The sequence below is a fragment of the Hypanus sabinus genome, chromosome 3 (genome assembly GCF_030144855.1).
Source record: "Hypanus sabinus isolate sHypSab1 chromosome 3, sHypSab1.hap1, whole genome shotgun sequence".
NCBI lineage: Eukaryota > Metazoa > Chordata > Chondrichthyes > Myliobatiformes > Dasyatidae > Hypanus > Hypanus sabinus.
The window spans coordinates 76,471,490-76,490,889 of NC_082708.1; the positions used below are offsets into that span (position 1 = coordinate 76,471,490).

Consider the following 19,400-nt stretch of genomic DNA (forward strand, 5'->3'; position numbering starts at 1 on the left):
ATGAGTTTCAGGTTTGGAGGCAATGAAGAAACAGCAATATCTTTCTAATTTGGAATAATGTACAATCTCATGGGGAACTTTTAGGAAGTAGAACAATATTCCTTTCTGCTTCTTATTTTTGGATTGACTGTGCTGAAAAAAGTCTGGAGTTAAATGGTGCGTCACCTCATTTACTTTTAAGACCCACTTTTCTGTGTTGTTTAAGGAAAGACCTCCCCTCCCTACCAAGGAAATTTGCTCCTCTAAATCCTGCAGACTGTTGCAGGATTATAATATAATTCTATAATATAGTTCCATTAATGCAGTTGTTATGAATCAGGAAGTGCTCTTCCCCTTTGCCATATGATTTCTAAATGGACATTGACCTCATGAACACTACCTCATGACTCTTTTTATTTCTGTAATATAATGGTCTATAATATAATTCCATTAATGCATTCATACCTTTCTTATTCCTCAGTTCTACTGATAAATCCTTACTAGACAAATTCTCCAGTCTGTCTTCACTGGACATTGCCATGATATTTCCCTGATTAGTAATGCTACCCCTCCCTGTTTAATTCCTCCTGCTCTGTCATGTCTGAAACAATGGAACACCAGAACATTATGCTAGCAGTCCTGCCTCCCCTGCAACCAAGTCTCAGTCATGACCACGATGTCATAATACCTTCCCTGGAAGAGATCCCAATGATCCAAAAACTCTGAAGCCCTCCATCCAGCACCAACTCTTCAGCCATGTGTTGAACTGTATGGTTTTCCTACTTCTGGCCTCAGTAGCAATCTCGAGATCACAACCCTGAAGGTCCTGTCCTCCCTGAGCTGACTTTGCAGGACCTCGTCACATATCATTGGTAGGATCATGACTAAGACTCAAACCGGGATTTTCTTGACCCTTGCCCCCAGAACCTCCTTTCTGTTCTGCTAACCAACAAATTCACTATCACTACAACTCGACTCTTCAGTTGCATCCCCTTCTGTGTCAGAGTCAGACTCAGTCAGAATCAGGTTTAATTTCACCGACATATGTCATGAAATTTATTAACTTTGCAGCAGCAATACAATGCAATACATGATAAATATAGAAAAATACTGAATCACAGGAAGTACATATACAGTATGTATATTAAATAGTTAAATTAAGATAAGTAATGCAAAAACAGAAATAAAAAGAGTCATGAGGTCAATGTCCATTCAGAAATCATATGGCAGAGGGGAAGAAGCACTTCCTGATTCATTGACTGTGTGTCTTCAGGCTTCTGTACCTCCTTCCTGATGGTAGCATTGAGATGAGGGCATGTTCTGGCTGGTGGGGATCTTTAACAATGGACGCTGCCTTTCCGAGGTACCGCTCCTTGAAAACGTCTTGGAGACTATGAAGGCTGGTACTCATGATGGAGCTGATTAATTTTACAACTTTCTTCATCTATAAATTTGCTGATAGTATAACTGTTGTTGGCAGAATCTCAGATGATAACACGAAGATGTACAGAAACAAATTATACCAGCTAGTTGAGTGATGTTGTAGTAACAACCTTGAACTCAGTGTTACTAAGACCAAAGAGCTGATTGTGGACTTCAGGAAGGGTAAGATAAGGGAACACACACCAATCCTCACAGAGGGATCAGAAGTGGAGAGAGTGAGCAATTTCAAGTTCCAGGGTGTCAATATCTCTGAGGATCTAACCTGGTCCCAACATATTGATGAAGCTAAAAAGGCTAGACAGTGACTATATTTCATTAGGAGTTTGAAGAGATTTGGTTTGTCACCTAAAACATTGAAAACTTCTTCAGATGCATTCTGACTGGCTGCATGACCGTCTGGTATTGGGGCGGGTGGGGATGGGTGTGGGGTCAGTGCCAGAGACCTGACTGCTGTGGCTTTCCTCTGCTAGGTCATTAAACAACCTTCCCCGCACCCCCCTCCCCCAGTAGTATCCAAAGCAGTGTACGTGTTGTTGAGGATCGGCCGCAGTGGTGCTCTGCACTGTCTGCCTATTCCTTTTCCCCTTCCTGACTGTCAACCATTTACCTGTGTCCTGCACCTTGAGTCTAACTACCTCCCTAGATGTTCTGTCTATCAACACATCAGCCTCTCAAATGATCTAGAGTTCTCCAGTTCCAGCTCCACTCCTTAACATAGTCTTTAGATGCTTCAGTTGGATGCACTTCTTGCAGATGAAGTTGTCAGGGACACTGGAGATCTCCAACCTTTCATGGGGAGCATTCCAATATCTTGTCTGGCATCCCCATTGCTCTAAATGTGTAATTAGAAGGAAAGAATAAATCATGAAAAAAAAAATCTACCAACACCTTTGCAACACACATAAACTGTTACGACAGTTTACTGTTTTCCATAGATGCTGCCTGGTCTGCTGAGTTCCTCCAGCATTTTTTGTGTGTTACTTTGGATTTCCAGGATATGTGGATTTTCTTGTGTTTGTGTAACTTCACCGTTCCTCACCGGAGTCTCAATGAGCCAAATCCTCAACTTTGCACTCCAACATACAGCCACTCACACAATGGCTACCCCTACAATGGCCACTCTGCTTGGACCTAACCTCTTTTCATTTGACATAGACCATGCTTGTCTGAACTTCAGGCTGATTACTACTTTCCATTTCCATTCTAAGAACTGAGGACTAACTTCCTTTTATGACCAGAAATCAAACAGTTGTTGGTTGGGGGGTCTACTTACATCTGTTTATGAGCTTACAAGTAGCAGCTGAAGAAAGCAAATTTAGCAAACAACTGAGAGTCCTACTGGCCAGGAGTGAATATCCATCACACCCTCGCTAAGCGAAGATTTCTAACCCAGCTTCTTCCTACAGACATCAGCTTCGAGATCAAGACTCCTCTTGGGTATATACTATTACTCCTCCTTCTGTTTCAGTAGTTTGCCAGTGCTAGAAAGACATCCTCTTTAGAGTATTCAGTTCCTCAAACTCAGCTGAACACATTTCCCAAACCCCAAAGGAATGCCACCATTATAATTTCCATAAACACGTGACAATGATGCATCAATGCCCATATTACAAGTCTATGTTAATCCATTTTTAAGATCTTCTTCCCCACAAACAGTTCTTGCCATTTTCTTGTTGCAAGCAAATCACAGTCTAGTCGCTGTCTGTTCATCAGGGCCACTGCCAATGTCTCTCACTAAGCTGAAGAGAGTTCATCTCTTTTCACATGGTGTTCACGTTGCTTTCAATGTGGTGCCTAACTTCACTCAAGTTCCCTGAAAATGAGTCTCGTAAACAAGTTACTGATTGTGTATTGCTGTCTTTTTTTGCCTACGGTTTAGAAGTCTCACAATTTAAATATGGAAAATTCTATCCATTAGTTACGTGATTTCACAATATAATAATATACATAAAAATGAAACAGTTACAAAAGTAAGGAAGAGTACAGTTCTTCCATTGAGAATTCTATCCATACCTTTAATTTTAAGCTTCCAGAAAAGAAAGGTGTCATAACACATGGGTTTTGGTTGTGTCCCTCCCATGGGAGTAAACACCTATTGGTCTGCTGTAACTTAACATTCTGATACCAAACCCACTACCTGCATAAGTTTCTTCCCATTTTAGTGATTATGGACACTGGGTATAATGACTTAGATCTTCCTTGTTAAGGATTAGGCTTAAGTGAGAAAGATTGAGACATCTCCCCAACTTTTATGTTTTCCCAGAGAACTTTAACTGAGCAAGGCTACTCAGTTTGTTCTGTCTGGCCATAGATATTATCAGCCAAATATACAAAATATCCTAGTTACATTAAATATAACAAGAATAGTATTTGAGTATAAATCTGTTATATATTTTTATTAAGAATTCTTGCTTATTTAAGTAAGTTGTTATTGGCTATTGTTATTGGAGACGCCGTGCACCAGTGGCTCCAATGACTACAGACCGGTGGCATTGACCTCCCACATCATGAAGACTCCGGAAAGACTTGTTCTGGAGCAGCTCCGGCCTATGGTTAAGCCACACTTAGACCCCGTCCAGTTCGCCTACTAGCCCTGACTAGGAGTTGAGGATGCCGTCGTCTACCTGCTGAACCGTGTCTACGCCCACCTGGACAAGCCAGCGAGCACTGTGAGGGTCATGTTTTTTGATTTCTCCAGTGCGTTCAACACCATCTGCCCTGCTCTGCTGGGTGAGAAGCTGACAGTGATGCAGGTGGATGCTTCCCTGGTGTCATGGATTATTGATTACCTGACTGGCAGACCACAGTATGTGTGCTTGCAAAACTATGTGTCAGACAGAGTGGTCAGCAGCACTGGGGCTCCACAGGGGACTGTCCTGTCTCCCTTTCTCTTCACCATCTACACCTTGGACTTCAACTACTGCACAGAGTATTGCCACCTTCAGAAGTTTTCTGATGACTCAACCATAGTTGGATGCATCAGCAAGGGAGGTGAGGCTGAGTACAGGGCTACGGTGGGAAACTTTGTCACATGGTGCGAGCAGAATCATCTGCAGCTTAATGTGAAAAAGACTAAGGAGCTGGTGGTGGACCTGAGGAGGGCTAAGGCACCGGTGACCCCTGTTTCCATCCAGAGGGTCAGTGTAGACATGGTGGAGGATTACAAGTACCTGTGGATTCGAATTGACAATAAACTGGACTGGTCAAAGAACACTGAGGCTGTCTACAAGAAGGGTCAGAGCTGTCTCTATTTCCTGAGGAGACTGAGGTCCTTTAACATCTGCCAGATGATGCTGAGGATGTTCTATGAGTCTGTGGTGGCCAGTGCTATCATGTTTGCTGTTGTGTGCTGGGGCAGCAGGCTGAGGGTAGCAGACACAAACAGAATCAACAAACTCATTTGTAAAGCCAGTGATGTTGTAGGGGTGGAACTGGACTCTCTGACGGTGGTGTCTGAAAAGAGGATGCTGTCCAAGTTGCATGCCATCTTGGACAATGTCTCCCATCCACTCCATAATGTACTGGTTAGGCACAGGAGTTCATTCAGTCAGAGACTCATTCAGCCAGAGATGCAACACTGAGTGTCATAGGAAGTCATTCCTGCCTGTGGCCATCAAACTTCACAACTCCTCCCTCAGAGTGTCAGACACTCTGAGCCAATAGGCTGGTCCTGGACTTATTTCCACTTGGCATAATTTACTTATTATCATTTAATTATTTCTGGTTTTATTTTGCTATATTTCTACTCTATTCTTGGTTGGTGCAACTGTAACAAAACCCAATTTCCCTCGGGATCAATAAAGTATGTCTGTCTGTCTGTTATACAATATAAATACGTGATTTGCATTTACCACGATGCTACCACATGATACGTGCTCACCTTGCTTAAAGTAAAGAAAAAGCTAAATGGACTGCACAGGAAAGAGAAAAAGATAAAATGTTAAGTTGTGGTTTCAAAAAGAGCACTAGTTTGCATGCTGTTGCTGAAAAATTGAATAATGATGAGGGCGACAAAGACTGAGTAGCCTTGCGATTTACAATGTGAAAACTAATAACAGACAAGCAATATGGCCTGCGTCAAAGGTGATCAGCAAATTAATTAAAATGGAATTGGACACAGGCTCAGTTGTTTCAATCATTCTACACAATGAGTTTGAGTAGCATTTCAAAGATACTAAATTGAAACCGGCAGATATCCAACTAAAAACTTATACTTTGGGAATGATATTAGTAACAGCAAAATACAACAAGCAACAAGCCACATTGTGTGTGTATGTGGTAAAGACAGGAGGACCAGCATTGTGGGGGCATGAGTGGCTGAGACAACAACAGCTTGATTGGAGATCTGTCCACCATTTGCATGTCAAATTTCCTGTAACAGAGTCAACTGAAAGCGAATTAAGAAAGATACTGGATGAAACCACAGCTGTCTCCATGGTGTACACCATGAACCGTTGCCCAAGAGCAGGAAACAGGTGTAGGTGTCAACCTCCATGCCTCCGGTTGGAAAGCATTTTGGAGAAAGGAAAGACCATGGTGCTCAGAGAAAGCATGAACGTGACGAAATCAGTGATCTGACAATAACGGTTTTTGTAGTCAACATATCTAAGAAAGCTTGTGATATGTTAATCAAGCAGTTACCTGTGAAATGTAGCTTGGTTTTAAGCTATGAGAGAGTTTAAGGAATTTCTAGAAAGTTGACAGCATTCAGAATTGTGTGCAGTTCTGGTTTCCATTCTTGAGGAAGGATATACTGGCTTTGGAGGCAGTACAGAGGTTCACCAGGTTGATTACAGGGGTGAAGGGGTTAACCTATGAGGAGAGATTGAGTCACCTGGGACTATACTCTCTGGAGTTCAGAAGAATGAGAGTGGATCTTATAGAAACATACAAAATTTTGAAAGGGATAGATAAAATAGAAGTAGGAAAGTTGTTTCCATTGGTAGGTGAGACTAGAACCAGGGGACATTGCCTCAAGATTCAGGGGAGAAGATTTAGGACGGAAATGAGGAGAAACGGTTTTTCCCAAAGAGTGGTGAATCTGTGGAATTCTCTGCCCAGGGAAGCAGTTGAGGCCAGTTCATTGGCTATATTTAAGAGGGAGTTAGATATGGCCCTTGTGGCTAAAGGGATCAAGGGGTATGGAGAGAAAGCAGGTACAGGGTTCTGAGTTGGTTGATCAACTATGATCATACTGAATGGCTGTGCAGGCTTGAAGGGCCAAATGGCCTACTCCTGCACCTATTTTCTATGTTTATGTTTCTATAGGTTTTTACATAGTAAGGAAATTAAGGGTTATGGGGAAAAGGCAGGTAGATGGACCTGAGTTTACAGACAGATCAGCTATGAACTTATTGAATGGCAGGGCAGGCTTGATGGGCTGGATTGTCTACTCCTGCTCCTATTTCTTATGTTCTTTTGTGAATATAAAGAACCAGAATCTGCTCTGCGTGCATTAAGGTTATTGCATGAACTTCAAGTGGGAGATAAAAAGCTGCTTGTAAAAGTAGATGCCAAGACCAAAGCCCAGCTGGGTGAATGGAAGGCCAAAAAGAAAGGAGTTAATGGAGATATGAAAACAAGGATACATCAGATTATATTGTGGGTGAGGAAACCAAGAGGAGAGATCAGATTGTAAAGGAAGCAATTGAAGGATTAATAAGAGAATACTTCAGTGAACTAAATGCATCATCACAAGGTCAGGATGTATATCCTAGAAAAAAGAAAAAGCACAGCAAGATGAAGAAAGACATGAAGTTGTAAAGGAGAGAAGAGTTATACAAAGTGTTATACACAGTTTCCTTGTATAATACTTACCACAGGTATGAGATATTGGAGTAGTGTCTGAGGATATGGTATTGAGGTTACGATCAGGTCAGGCATGACACGTGGATTGGTGGAAAGTGCTCTGGGGGCCAAGTAGCCCAGCCCTGCATCTTATTCACACGCTCAAATATTCAATTGTTACACGGATGTAATTTATTTGAAGATACACTTACTGAAAATATGATTGAATAGTGAATAAAACAATTTCTTGTTAAGAGAGTCACTGCATTGCAAAAGAGCTAATCATTAGATCTGCCTTGTACAATTAATGTTAGCTTATATCTAAAATTACAATTTTTAATCTTCTCTGAGCAATATTTTTCAAAAAAACGCCACGCCCAGTGGTGCATCAACGAGACAAAGTTATGTGCAGTTCAGCCATCCACTCAATCTGATGGTCTTCCTGAGTATCAAATTCCGGCTGTATCTGTATGCAGTCAATCCTTTTAGGAGGTAATATTCTCCTATTAACAAAACAAAATTATTTCAATGAAAAATGATACAGTATGCAGATTTCTTTGCATGTTTCAATAGATTCAAACTGTAACTCTGGCCAGAGCCAAGGGTACGTCCCAGTGAAAGACTGGTGTAGGTTTCACATTAACTCTGATTACCAAATGGCTTTTATAAACTTCATAAATGCTTGATTGTATCGACTGATGATTTCAAGAGGGTTGAGGCAGAACTGGAAGCCTATTTGGAGCTCATATAACTTTGTCAAATGAGCCAGTGTAAAATTTGACTCTGACATGATCTATTTCTTGAAGAGAGAGGCACAAGTGGGTGGGGTTGATATTGGCTGTACATGAAACATGAGAAACCTGGAAGAAAGGGTAAAATTCAGAAAGTGATTTTATTACCTAAGTTTGGTTGAGGCAGAGAATCCATGGAGTTTCTAATCTTCCTTGAAATTTACTCACTTTTCACCCTTACCCTGGCCAGGGATCAAATTTCCAAAATAATGTGGATGCACATTGCAGTCCCATGTACCATAGAGGTATATGGGTATTAGAGGGGGCATGAACCAGGATGCATTGGATTCTGGTTGTCTATTCCAGGAAGGATATGGAGGAATACAGTAGATTTACGCTCTCTCTTCGTGACCACATGGGTTTCCACTGGGTGCTCCGTTTTCCTGACACATTCCAAAGACGTATGGATTAGAGAGGGTCAGTAAGTTGTAGACATGATATGTTGGCACAGAAAGCATGGCAACATTTAGAAATAAAAATCTGAAACTGGCTTTGAATTCTGACAGATGGAAAAATACACAAATCTCACCACACACAGACACACAGACACACACAGTGCCAGGGCAGTGGGGGGGGGGGGTGGCGTGGGTACAGACACACCCAACCCTGAGACACCAGGAAAGACCATTTGATTACAAACATTTGGTTTATTGATCACTGCAGAATGTCTCTGGTGCTTCCCACTCCTTGCCCTCAACCTTCCCCTTTCCCCAACCAGAATTACCCTCTCCCTGCCCCCTTCCTACTCTCAGTCCACAGAATCAGGTTCACTATTAATACATATGTCATGAAATTCATTTTGTTTTGTGGCAGTCATACAGTACAATACATAAAATTATTACAGTACTCTGCAGAAGTCATCAGCATATATAGTCCAAAGTCCTATATATGTGCCTAAAACTTTTAAACAGTATTGTAAGTTCTTGGTGGTACCCAGTATTCTAAAGAAACAAATTCATGAGGGCAAGTGAGAAAAGGGGTTATACAATGGTAAAACAAGAGAAGAGCAGCAGATGCTGGAAATCCAAGCAAGACACACAAAATGCTGGAGGAACTCAGCAACCCAGGCAGCATCTACGGAGAAAAGTACAATCGACATTTTGGGCCAAACCCTTTTGGCAGGACTGGAGGTAAAAAACCGAGGAATAGATTTAAAAGGATACCATGGAGATGATTTTGTGAGGCTCCACTGATGAGAGAGCATCTTAATTTAAAGAAGAAAGGAGAGAGGAAATACTAATTACTGGTTTTACTGAATCTGTGTAGAATTGATCCACTAGCCTCAGAAAAAATGTTTCTGTGCACAAACTTCATTAGTAAGCATACTGTTAATACTAAAAGACTGATTCATCTGAAAACTTGTCAGTTAATGATGCTACCTGAAACCTCTCAGCTCCCTCTTCCACATGAATATTCTTAAATGTTATTTATAAACTAAGATGCCATTGATTATTTTTCCCTAAGATTTTAAGACCATAAGGCAAAGGAGCAGAATTAGGCCATTTAGCCCACCGAGTCTGCTCTGCCATTCCATCATGGCTGATTTATTATTCCTCTCAACGCTATTCTCCTGCCTTCTCCCCATAACCTTTAAATTCTGAATAATCAGGAACCTATCAACCCTCACTTTAAATATACTCAATAACATGGCCTCCATAGCCATCCATGGCAATGAATTCCACAGATTCACCACTTTATGATTAAAGAAATTTCTCCTCATCTCTGTTCTAAATGGATGTCCCTCTATTCTGAGACTCTGCTCTCTGGTCCTAGGTTCACCCACAATAGGAAACATCCTCTCCACATTCACTCTATTTAGGTCTTACAATTTTAGATAGGTTATAATGAGATCCTTTCTCATTTTGCTCAACTCCGGTGAGTACAGGCCCAGAGCTGTCAAACTCTCCTCATCCCATTACCCTTTCATTCCTGGAATCACTTTTGTGAACCTCATCTGGATCTTCTCCAATTCCAGCAAGGGGCCCCAAACCACCCACAATACTTGTAATCAGAATCAGGTTTAATATCACTGGTACATGTTGTGAAATGTGTCCAAGTGTGATTTGAGCAATGTCTTACAAAGCCTCAGTGTCAATCTGCCAGTTAACCTTTAGGAAATCTTCCACAAGGAACCCCAAGTATCTTTGTACCTCTGGCTTCTGAAGTTTTCTTCCCATTTAGAAAATAGTTTGTTTCTTTATTCCTTTTACTAAAGTGCATGACCACATTCTTCCTTACACTATATTTCATCTTCCACTTCTTTTCCCATTCTTCCAATCTGTCCAAATCCTTCTGCAGACTCCCTGCTTCCTCAACACTACCTTCATCGTTGTGATACCTCTATCCTGCATCTTCTGAATTGTCCCCTGAATCTCCAGATGTTTCTGTTCTGCTGTCATCCTTACTGCTGTTCCCTTCCAATCAACTTTAGCCCACTCCTCCCTCATGCCTTTGTAATTCTCTTAACTCCACCGTAAGACTGATACATCTGACTTTCTTTTCTCCCTCTCACATGCAAGGTGGCTTCTATCATATTATGATCACTGCCTCTCAAGGTTTCTTTATGCTCCCTAATGAAATCTGGTTCATTACACAACATCCAATCCAGAAGTGCTGTTCCCCTAGTGGGCTCAACACAAGCTGCTCTAAAAAGCCTCCTCACAGGCATTTTACAATTCCCTCTCTTGGGATCCAGCACCAACTTGATTTTCCCAATCTACCTGCTTATTAAAACTCCCCATGACCATTGTAACATTGCCCTTATTACATACCTTTTCTATTTCCCCTTGTAATTTGTAGCCCACATCCTGGGCTCTAAAGAATTCATTTGCTCTAAAGAATGTTTGGGAACCTGTATATAACTCTCATCAGATAATTTTTACCCTTGCAGTTTCTAAACTCTGCCTGTAAGAATTCTACATCTTCCAATCCTATGTCACCTCTTTCTAATGATTTGATTTCACTTTCCACCAACAAAGCCACTTCACCCCATATGCCTTCCTGCCTGTCCTTTCAATACAAAGTGTTCAGCTCCCAACTATGACCTTCTTTTAGCCACAACTCAGTGGCTAAAATGTCATACCTGCCAATCTCTAACTCTGCTACAAGATCACCTACCCACGTCAATTCAAATATAACACCTTTAGTCCTGTATTCATCACCATTTTTGATTTTGCCCCCATGTTACACTTCACCTCATCTCACTCACTGCAATTTTGCCCTATCATCTGCCAGTCCTTACTCACATTCTCACTACACAATGCATTAACTTGTTTACCAACTGCCCCATCCTCATCCCTATCAATCTGGTGCCCATCCCCTGCCAAGTTAACTCCTCCCCAACAGCTCTAGCAAACTTGCCCACAAGGATATTGGTCCCCTTTGGGCTCAGATGTAACCTGTCCTTTTTGAACAGGTCCTTTTGGTCCTAATGATCCAGAAATCTGATACCTGCTTTCTACACCACTTTCTCAACAATCCATCTATAGTATCATCCTATTTCTGCTTTGACTAACATGTAGTACTGGGAATAATCCAGAGATTACTATCTGCACTTCAGCCTCTCCCTAACTCCTTAAACTCACTGTGCAGGACCTCTTCCCCCTTTCTACATTCATCACGACTTCTTCTGCAGCTATTCTGAGACATCCTGGAGCCCAGCACCTGAGAGGCACCACTCCATCCCGGTGTCTCTTTCATGGCCACGGGACCAGCTCTCCATTCCATTAACTATCACTATCTCCCTGCCCGACTTTACCCTTCCCTGCTGAGCCTCAGAGCTGGCCACAGTCCCAGTGGTCTAGTTGTTGCTGCTGTCATCTCCCATTGCCCCAGCAGTATCCAAAGGGGTATTCTTGTTGCTGAGGGAAGTGATGATGGGGAACCCTGCACTAATTGCTCAATCCTCTTACATCTCCTGGTGGTCAACCATTCTACTAAATGAAGCCTACATGCTGGGGATGACCATCACAGACTCATCTATGATGTTTTTAGCCTCCCGGATGGTTCTGAGTGCATCCAGCTCCAGTTCTTTGACCTTGTTTTCCATACCAATTGCAGAATTACCTTGATAGTTTAAAGCAGCATCCACATTGTCATTTGCTCTAAAGAATGTTCTTATTGGGACTGAAGACCCTCCTACCATTCCTCCTCCAAGCCTGTACCTGAAGTGGAAAGAAGACAGAATAGACAGAATATGTTATTGGGTAATGGTATATGAAAAATAGAAGGAGAATAAATGATAGATCACGAACCTCCAGAGTTGATTGCCCACGAAGAATACAATCGTTCTGCGACTTACAAACAAGGCAGCATCAAGTTTCTGAACACTGCTTGGAAAACCAAACCTCCTGATGGATTTTGGGTATCCTGAATCTAAAGTGTTTCCTTGAAAGCGCCAGTATTGTGATCCTGCAAAGTAAGAGGGACGTTATTTGTGAACCTCTACTCAAAATGGTTGTCCATCAATCAGTCAGTTTCATGTTACAATAATTATATTCTCTGTGACTGTGATGATCCTACACATTCGGATTGAGTGTCTAGAGATTGTCCCACTGATATTTGTCAAAGTGAAACTCTAAGGTGATATCTGCATTAATTATATGAAAACTAGTACTGAACTACCAAAATATTGCATGCACTAAGGTCTGAAGACTATTTTGATTTACTGTATATACACCATGGCATATAAACGTAATCGTGCCTTTGCTAAATCCAGCTTTTTGAATCCTTTCTACAGATTTATGATGAGATTTATAATAAATAAGAAATCTTGATATAAAATTCAGTTCTTGTGCATGATAATAGATTGTAAATAATCAATTGTTAAAAATACAGCAATAGGCATATTACTAAAGAATAATTAAGCACAATGTCACCTTGGAAAAGATAAGTTTTCCTATTTCTCGATCTAAGTTCAAAAGCAGCATCAACATTTGATGGGCCACCTGGCCAGATGTTTTCAACTCGGTTTATGCGCGAAGATTGTGATCTCTTTGTGAACCTGTACAACAATAACCAAAATTACCTCAGTGGTTACCCAGGCAACCTAGTTGATGAGGGGATTCCTTATACTTGCTGATGGCTGGAAACCTTATCAGCTGATCATTGAAATTAAATCAATACTCTTTTATTTACCAATATTGGCAAGAACTCTGTTGCTTTGATGTAATGCAAAGTAGTGAATTAAATAGACTGGAATTTCATATATTTGTATTTCATATTTCACAAATTTTATTGTTAGTGCATCTGAAATTGGCCAAACTGGCTGAGAAACTTTAAGGCCAAAGTCAAGTCCGAACTAATCAGGTTGTAAGGGCTCTAGTATCAGTTTCAAAAACATTTTTCTGTAAGATATGGGACTGGCATGTGTTAGGTTGGTATGTGCAAGGCATGTGGAGTATGCAAATGAAAAACACAACAGATTCTGCAGATGCCAGAAATTTTGAGTAACACACATAAAATGCTCGAGGAACTCATTCAGTCTGACAGTATCTATGGAGCGAAATAAACAGCCAATGTTTTAGCCCGAGATCCTTTATCTGGACTGTGGTTTGCTGATAGAAATGCTCACGGAAATTTAAATACTAAACTGCATTCAACTCATAAGGAGAGAGAATGTTGGGCATTTGTGTAAATAATGTCTGGTTCTGCATAAAATTTAAGAAACATTTTCGGTATCTGAAAATCAGATTACTTATAAGAGGCAACTAAAGTAGCAGAAATAAAACCACCCCTCATAAATAAATCCACCTCTCATAAATTAAAACCACTCCTCATAAATATAGTAATGAAGATATTTAATCAACCTAAACATCTAAAACTAGTTACTTTCTAAGCTACTGCCTGATTGTATTGGATCTAATGTTAATTCTTCTGCTATATATTCCCATGAGTTTGATTCAAAATTTAATAAGATAATTATAAAAATAGCACAATATTAAATATGGAAAATCAATTGCTTTCAAAGCAAAAGCTCATTCCTTGTATGTGCAGAATCGATTTTATTGTATGTAGGTATACTTTCTCATTATACAGACATAATATACATTTAATTATGAATAGACTTATCTAAGGCAGTGGAATAAATAAACAAACTTCTGAATTTTTCACCCTGTCACAGTTTGAATTCCATCATCTAAGACAGAAACAGATCACATGATTATGTAGATCAGTATCTTATGTACTTAGATTCATGGTTTTAGTAATAAAAGTGAATGGAACCTGCACAATAGTCAATTAGTCCATTAGTCAGCAAAATATCTAACAACGAGCCATAAATTGAACTCAATATGATTCCAGCTTTTTGGTGGAGGGCCTAGACTTTCAGCAACCAGCAGGGGAGATGGTCCATGTCCATCTTGTGAAAACCAGCTGTTGTAGTGCACCGTTGCCTCAACATCTGTCTCCTGTTGGTGGGAGTGAATTTAAACACCCTAGTCTCTCTGCTCTGGGTTAAGCCTGTTTATTTGTATTCTTAAAACTTAGCCATGGCAGTATGTTTATAAAATAATTACTTACCCATTTTTGAAGAAGGTTACTCTTCCCTGTAGGTTCAAAGCAGCATCTGCATACAGGTTTGGGTCGCAGGTTGCTGGATTCTTTGTTGGTTGCCTAGTAGGCATCTGTGATGAGGAGTCTGGAACTTTGGTGGGTGATGTCGTGACAGCAACAGGAGGACCTTGATTTGAAGAGATATGATTGCAAACGATACAAAAAACTTAAGTGGTACCATTCTTTCATTGTTCAAGTCTATGTTGGGACATAGGACATAGAACAGAGCAGAACAGAGAACATCAGCACATGATGTTGGGCTGACCTTTTAACCTACTTTATGAACAGTCTAGCTCTTTCCTCCTACATAGTCCTCCATTTTTCTATCATCCTTGTGTCTATCTTAGAATTTCTTAAATATCATTAATGTACTATATCTGTTTCTACCAGCACCCTTGGCAAGGCATTCCATGCGCCCACCTACTTCTGCTATCCCTCCACCCCCCAATCACCTTTAAGTTATCCCCCCGCTTATTGCCATTTCAACCCTGGCTGTCCACTCAATCTTTTTCTCTTATCATCTTGAACACCTCTATCAAGTAACCTCTCATCCTCTTTCACTCCAAACAAATAAAAACCTAGCTTGCTCAAAGTATCCTCATAAGCCACACTCTCTAGTCCTGGCAGCATCCTAGTAAATCTCCTCTGCATGCTCTCTAAAGCCCTTTAAAGCCATTTTCCTATATTGAAGAGACTGGAATTTGACACAATATTCCAAGTGTGGTCTAACCAGAGTTTATAGAGTTGCAGATTACCTCATGGCTCTTTAACTCAATCTCTTGACTAATGAAGACCAACACCTTCATGAACCTTCTCAACAACTCCGTCAATTTGCCTGGCAACTTTGAGGGATCTATGGATGTGGACCCAAGATCCCCCTGTTCCTCCACACTGTTAAGAATCCTGCTATTTGGCCAGTATCACCCACAGAATGCTGGAGGAACACAGCAGGCCAGGTAGCATTTATGGAAAAGAGTACAATCGACGTTTCAGGCTAAGAGATGCTGCCTGATCTGCCGAGTTCCTCTAACATTTTGTGTGTGTTGCTTGGATTTCCAGTATTTGCAGATTTTCTCTTGTTTGTGACTCCCTCCTGTATTATGCCTTCAAATGAGACCTTCCAACGTGAATCACCTCTTACTTTTCTGGCTTGATCTCCATTTACCACTTCTCAGCCTGGCTTTGCATCACATCAAAGTCCCATTATAACCTACAACAAACTTCTACATGATCCATAGCTCCACCAACCTTTGTATCATTTGCAAACCAATCAACCTAATTCCACTTCCTCACCTGTCATATATATTAAAAAAACACAAGGAGCGGGGGTCCCTGCAGAACAACAATGGTCATCAACCTCCAGGCAAAAGGACTCCATGTATAAATACCCTTCACCTTCTATGGGCAAGCCAATCCTGAATTTTCACAGTCAGGTTTCCTTGGGTCTCATGCGTCCTGACTTGCTGAAGGAGCCTGCCATTGGATGACCTTATTGAACACCTTACTAAAATCAATATACACCACTTCCTTTGCACTCCCTTCATCAATCTGCTTTGTCACATCCTCAAAGAATTCATTCAGGCTCATGAGGCATGACCCACCCCTCACAAAATCACACTGACTATGCTTCATTATGACATAGTAATCAGACTATGCTTCTCCAAATACCTGTAAATCCTGTCTCTAAGAATCTTCTCCAATAATTTGTCCACCACAGAGTAAGAGTCACTGGTCTGTTATTGCCAGGGTAACCCCTACTCTCTTTCTGGAACAAACAAATGACATTTTCCAACTTCCAGTCATTTGGTGTTACATCTGTGGCCAGTGGGGATGCAAAGGTCATTGCCAAAGGTATGCAATCTCTTCCCTCATTTCCCATAGAACCATGGCCCCGAGGACTTATCTATCCTAATGTTTTTCAAAAGTTCCAGCATATCCTCTTTCTTAACATCAACATATCAGCCTATTTTATGCTGTGCTCACAAAACATCAAGGGCCCTCTCACTGGTGAATGCTGAAGCAAAGTATTCATTAAAGACCTTACCTACTCTTCTAACTCCAAGCACATATTTCCTCTTTTATCCATCATGGTCCTAGTCTCTCTCCTGTTATCCTCCTGTTCTTTATACGTGTAGAATGCCATGAGGTTTTCCTTAATTCTACTCACCAAGGCCTTCTCATGACTCCTTCTAGTGCTCCTAAGTCCCTTCTTATGCTCCTTCCTAGCTACCAAGAGCTACAACTATCAAGAGCCTTACCTGATCCTTGCTTCGTAAACCTTAAATATGCTTCCTTCTTCCTTTTGACTAGATGTTCCACATCTCTTGCCAACCATGGTTCCTTCACTCTACCACCCTTTCCCTGCCCAAGGAGGCAAGTCTATCAAGAACCCCATGAAAATACTTCCTAAGCAACTGTCATCATTACCCACAAAGATATCTGACACCTGACCTGGTTCAATGCCTAGCACCAGATTCTAGCAACAGGCCTCTCCTGTAGTCAGCCTGTCTACATATTGAGACAGGAATCTTTCCTGGACACAACTAAAAAATGTCTTGACTTGAAACATTGACTGTTTATTCCTCTCCATAGACCTTTTCTCACCCATCTCCTCCAGCATTTTGTGTGAGTTACTCTGGATCTCCAGCATCTGCAGTATTTCTTGTGCTCACACCTAAAATAGGCGTGCCTCATCTAAACTGATGGCATTAGTGAGGTGCCAGTCAATATGAAGTCAACCATGAAAACAACCCTGTCAGTTTTGCATCTTTCCATTATCTGCCTCCTCATCTGTTCAGATTCCACCATAGTGTAAAATGAATAGAAATTCAGGAATGAGGAAACTTCGTGTTATCGACATCAAAGGAGCTTTCTGTGCTCTGTGTACTCACTGGTGTCCACACAGTTTTCCACTAGTAATAAAAGTACCAACAAATAATAACTACAAATATTTATAAATGGATTTGTTACATGGGGGGGGGGGGGCGACGGAGGAGAACCCAAGAGCAGGACACTGGCACATCGACTCAGTTGGGGAGGCTGGCGTAGACCTGAACGTAGAGCAGGAAACCAGAGAAATCTTGACAAGGAGACAGGATTCACAGGGACTCTCTAGAAACTAGAGCAGAACTTAGAACTACCGGTTCTAATCAGAACAGGGAACGAAGTATCACTCAAGAATTAACCAATGAACTGGCAACCTGTGATAGATTCGTCCTCGTATTTATTTCCCAGTCTCTGATGAAGGCCAGATGTACCGTAATTGGGTAACTAGCAGCAATTGACTGAAATTGGGGCATAATCAGGGAGCAGGTAGTGTTAAAGGGGAATGGACAACCGGAACCATGACAGGATTGAACACACACAAAGTATTCATTGAGCTTTTTGATAAAATTCATGAATGCCCTCAAGAAATGAGAGAATTTCTAATGGATTTCCACTTAGATTATGAATTCAGAAATGAATTGTTGATCATTTGTCATTTGACATGCAAAGTACTCATTTAATGTGCTGCCTAAACATAAGCAGGTCTTCCATTTAAACAGTAACTCAGACAAAGAAGATATTCCAAAGACCTTGTAAAAGAGGTATAAAAAAATCTCTTGCATTTCCGCAGGGTTACTCTTGTAATCTTGTGTTGCTTAACAAGAATATTGGTGGAGATTTATGAAAAAAGGGTCCAAACAGCCTAGTCAATGTCGTCTGGGAGTAAATTTTTGTCTAAGATTTCCACTGAATCATCTGCGGCAGTTCAGGAAAGACACCACCAGAACACTAGAGGAGGGAGAGCACCAGGGACCCAGAAACTGACTCTAGTAACCTGTTTGCATGCTGTGTACCTCCATCACCTTATCAGAAGTTTGGTTGATGATGGCTTAAGATATTTAAGAGTTGGACAAAGAAGAGGAAAGAAGAAAATTCATGAGGAGGAAGCAAGACTATGATTCCAATAGTTGAGCAGAAGACAATGTCCTGCCATTGGATTGTAGTGGAAATATAGATTTAGGACTTACCGTATAATGATTGGATTCCATTAACATCATCTCTTGGCAAAGTATACCCTTCAGTATTCACATATTTGTAGAGAGGGGCCATCACAGAATTAGGGTCCTCAGAGTGATCGAGTCCCAGTGAATGACCAGCTTCATGAACCGCAACAAGAAATAAGTTGAAGTCTATAGAAATAAAGTTATTGTCTCATTTTTAAATGTATTTGTGAAACATCGTCAAGCAAATTTTTCTGTGAGAACGGTGGAGTTGAGGCTCTTGAAGCAGGTGAGGATGTGAATAATCCTTTAAGAATAGTGGAATTGTGGAGATGAGGTTCCAGAACATCTGGCAAAAGACTGGAGAAGTGATGCCAAGTGAGTGCAAACTATGTGTCAAAGACTGTGACAGGTTTCTCCCATAAAAGTCCACAAATGAGCGGAAATTTTATTTAACTTAACATGCTTAACCATGGTCCATTACCTTTCCTTCTAGGTGAGCAGATGTCAAAATTACTTAAATCCAAATTATTTATTTTTATATATGCAGGATGGGGAAATAAGATCATAAGACATAGGAGCAGAATTAGGCCATTTGGCCCATCGAGTCTGCTCCACTATTCAATCATGGCTGATCCTTTTTTCCCTTCCTCAACCCTGTTCCCTGACCTTTACCCTGTAACCTTCGATGCCGTGTCCAATCAAGAACCTATCAATCTTTGCCTTAAATAGTCCCAATGACCTGGCCTCCACAGCTGCACGTGGCAACAAATTCCACAAATTCACCACTCTCTGGCTGAAGAAATTTCTCCGCTTCTCTGTTTTAAATGGATGTCCCTCTATCCTGAAGCTATGTCCTCTT

The 19,400-nt window shown here is 41.0% G+C and overlaps 1 protein-coding gene across 1 annotated transcript in view; it reads right to left on the reverse strand.

The window, feature by feature from the left end:
- LOC132390910 (uncharacterized) overlaps positions 1 to 19,400 on the reverse strand; it is a 216,221-nt gene that overhangs the window by 60,417 nt on the left and 136,404 nt on the right. Inside the window, exons 21-26 of the mRNA XM_059963445.1 lie at positions 18,566 to 18,727; positions 14,520 to 14,679; positions 12,878 to 13,002; positions 12,254 to 12,410; positions 12,066 to 12,163; positions 7,635 to 7,712 (exon numbers count right to left, since the gene is read on the reverse strand). Coding sequence (XP_059819428.1) covers positions 7,635 to 7,712; positions 12,066 to 12,163; positions 12,254 to 12,410; positions 12,878 to 13,002; positions 14,520 to 14,679; positions 18,566 to 18,727 — 780 coding nt within the window. The remainder of the gene's footprint in view (positions 1 to 7,634; positions 7,713 to 12,065; positions 12,164 to 12,253; positions 12,411 to 12,877; positions 13,003 to 14,519; positions 14,680 to 18,565; positions 18,728 to 19,400) is intronic.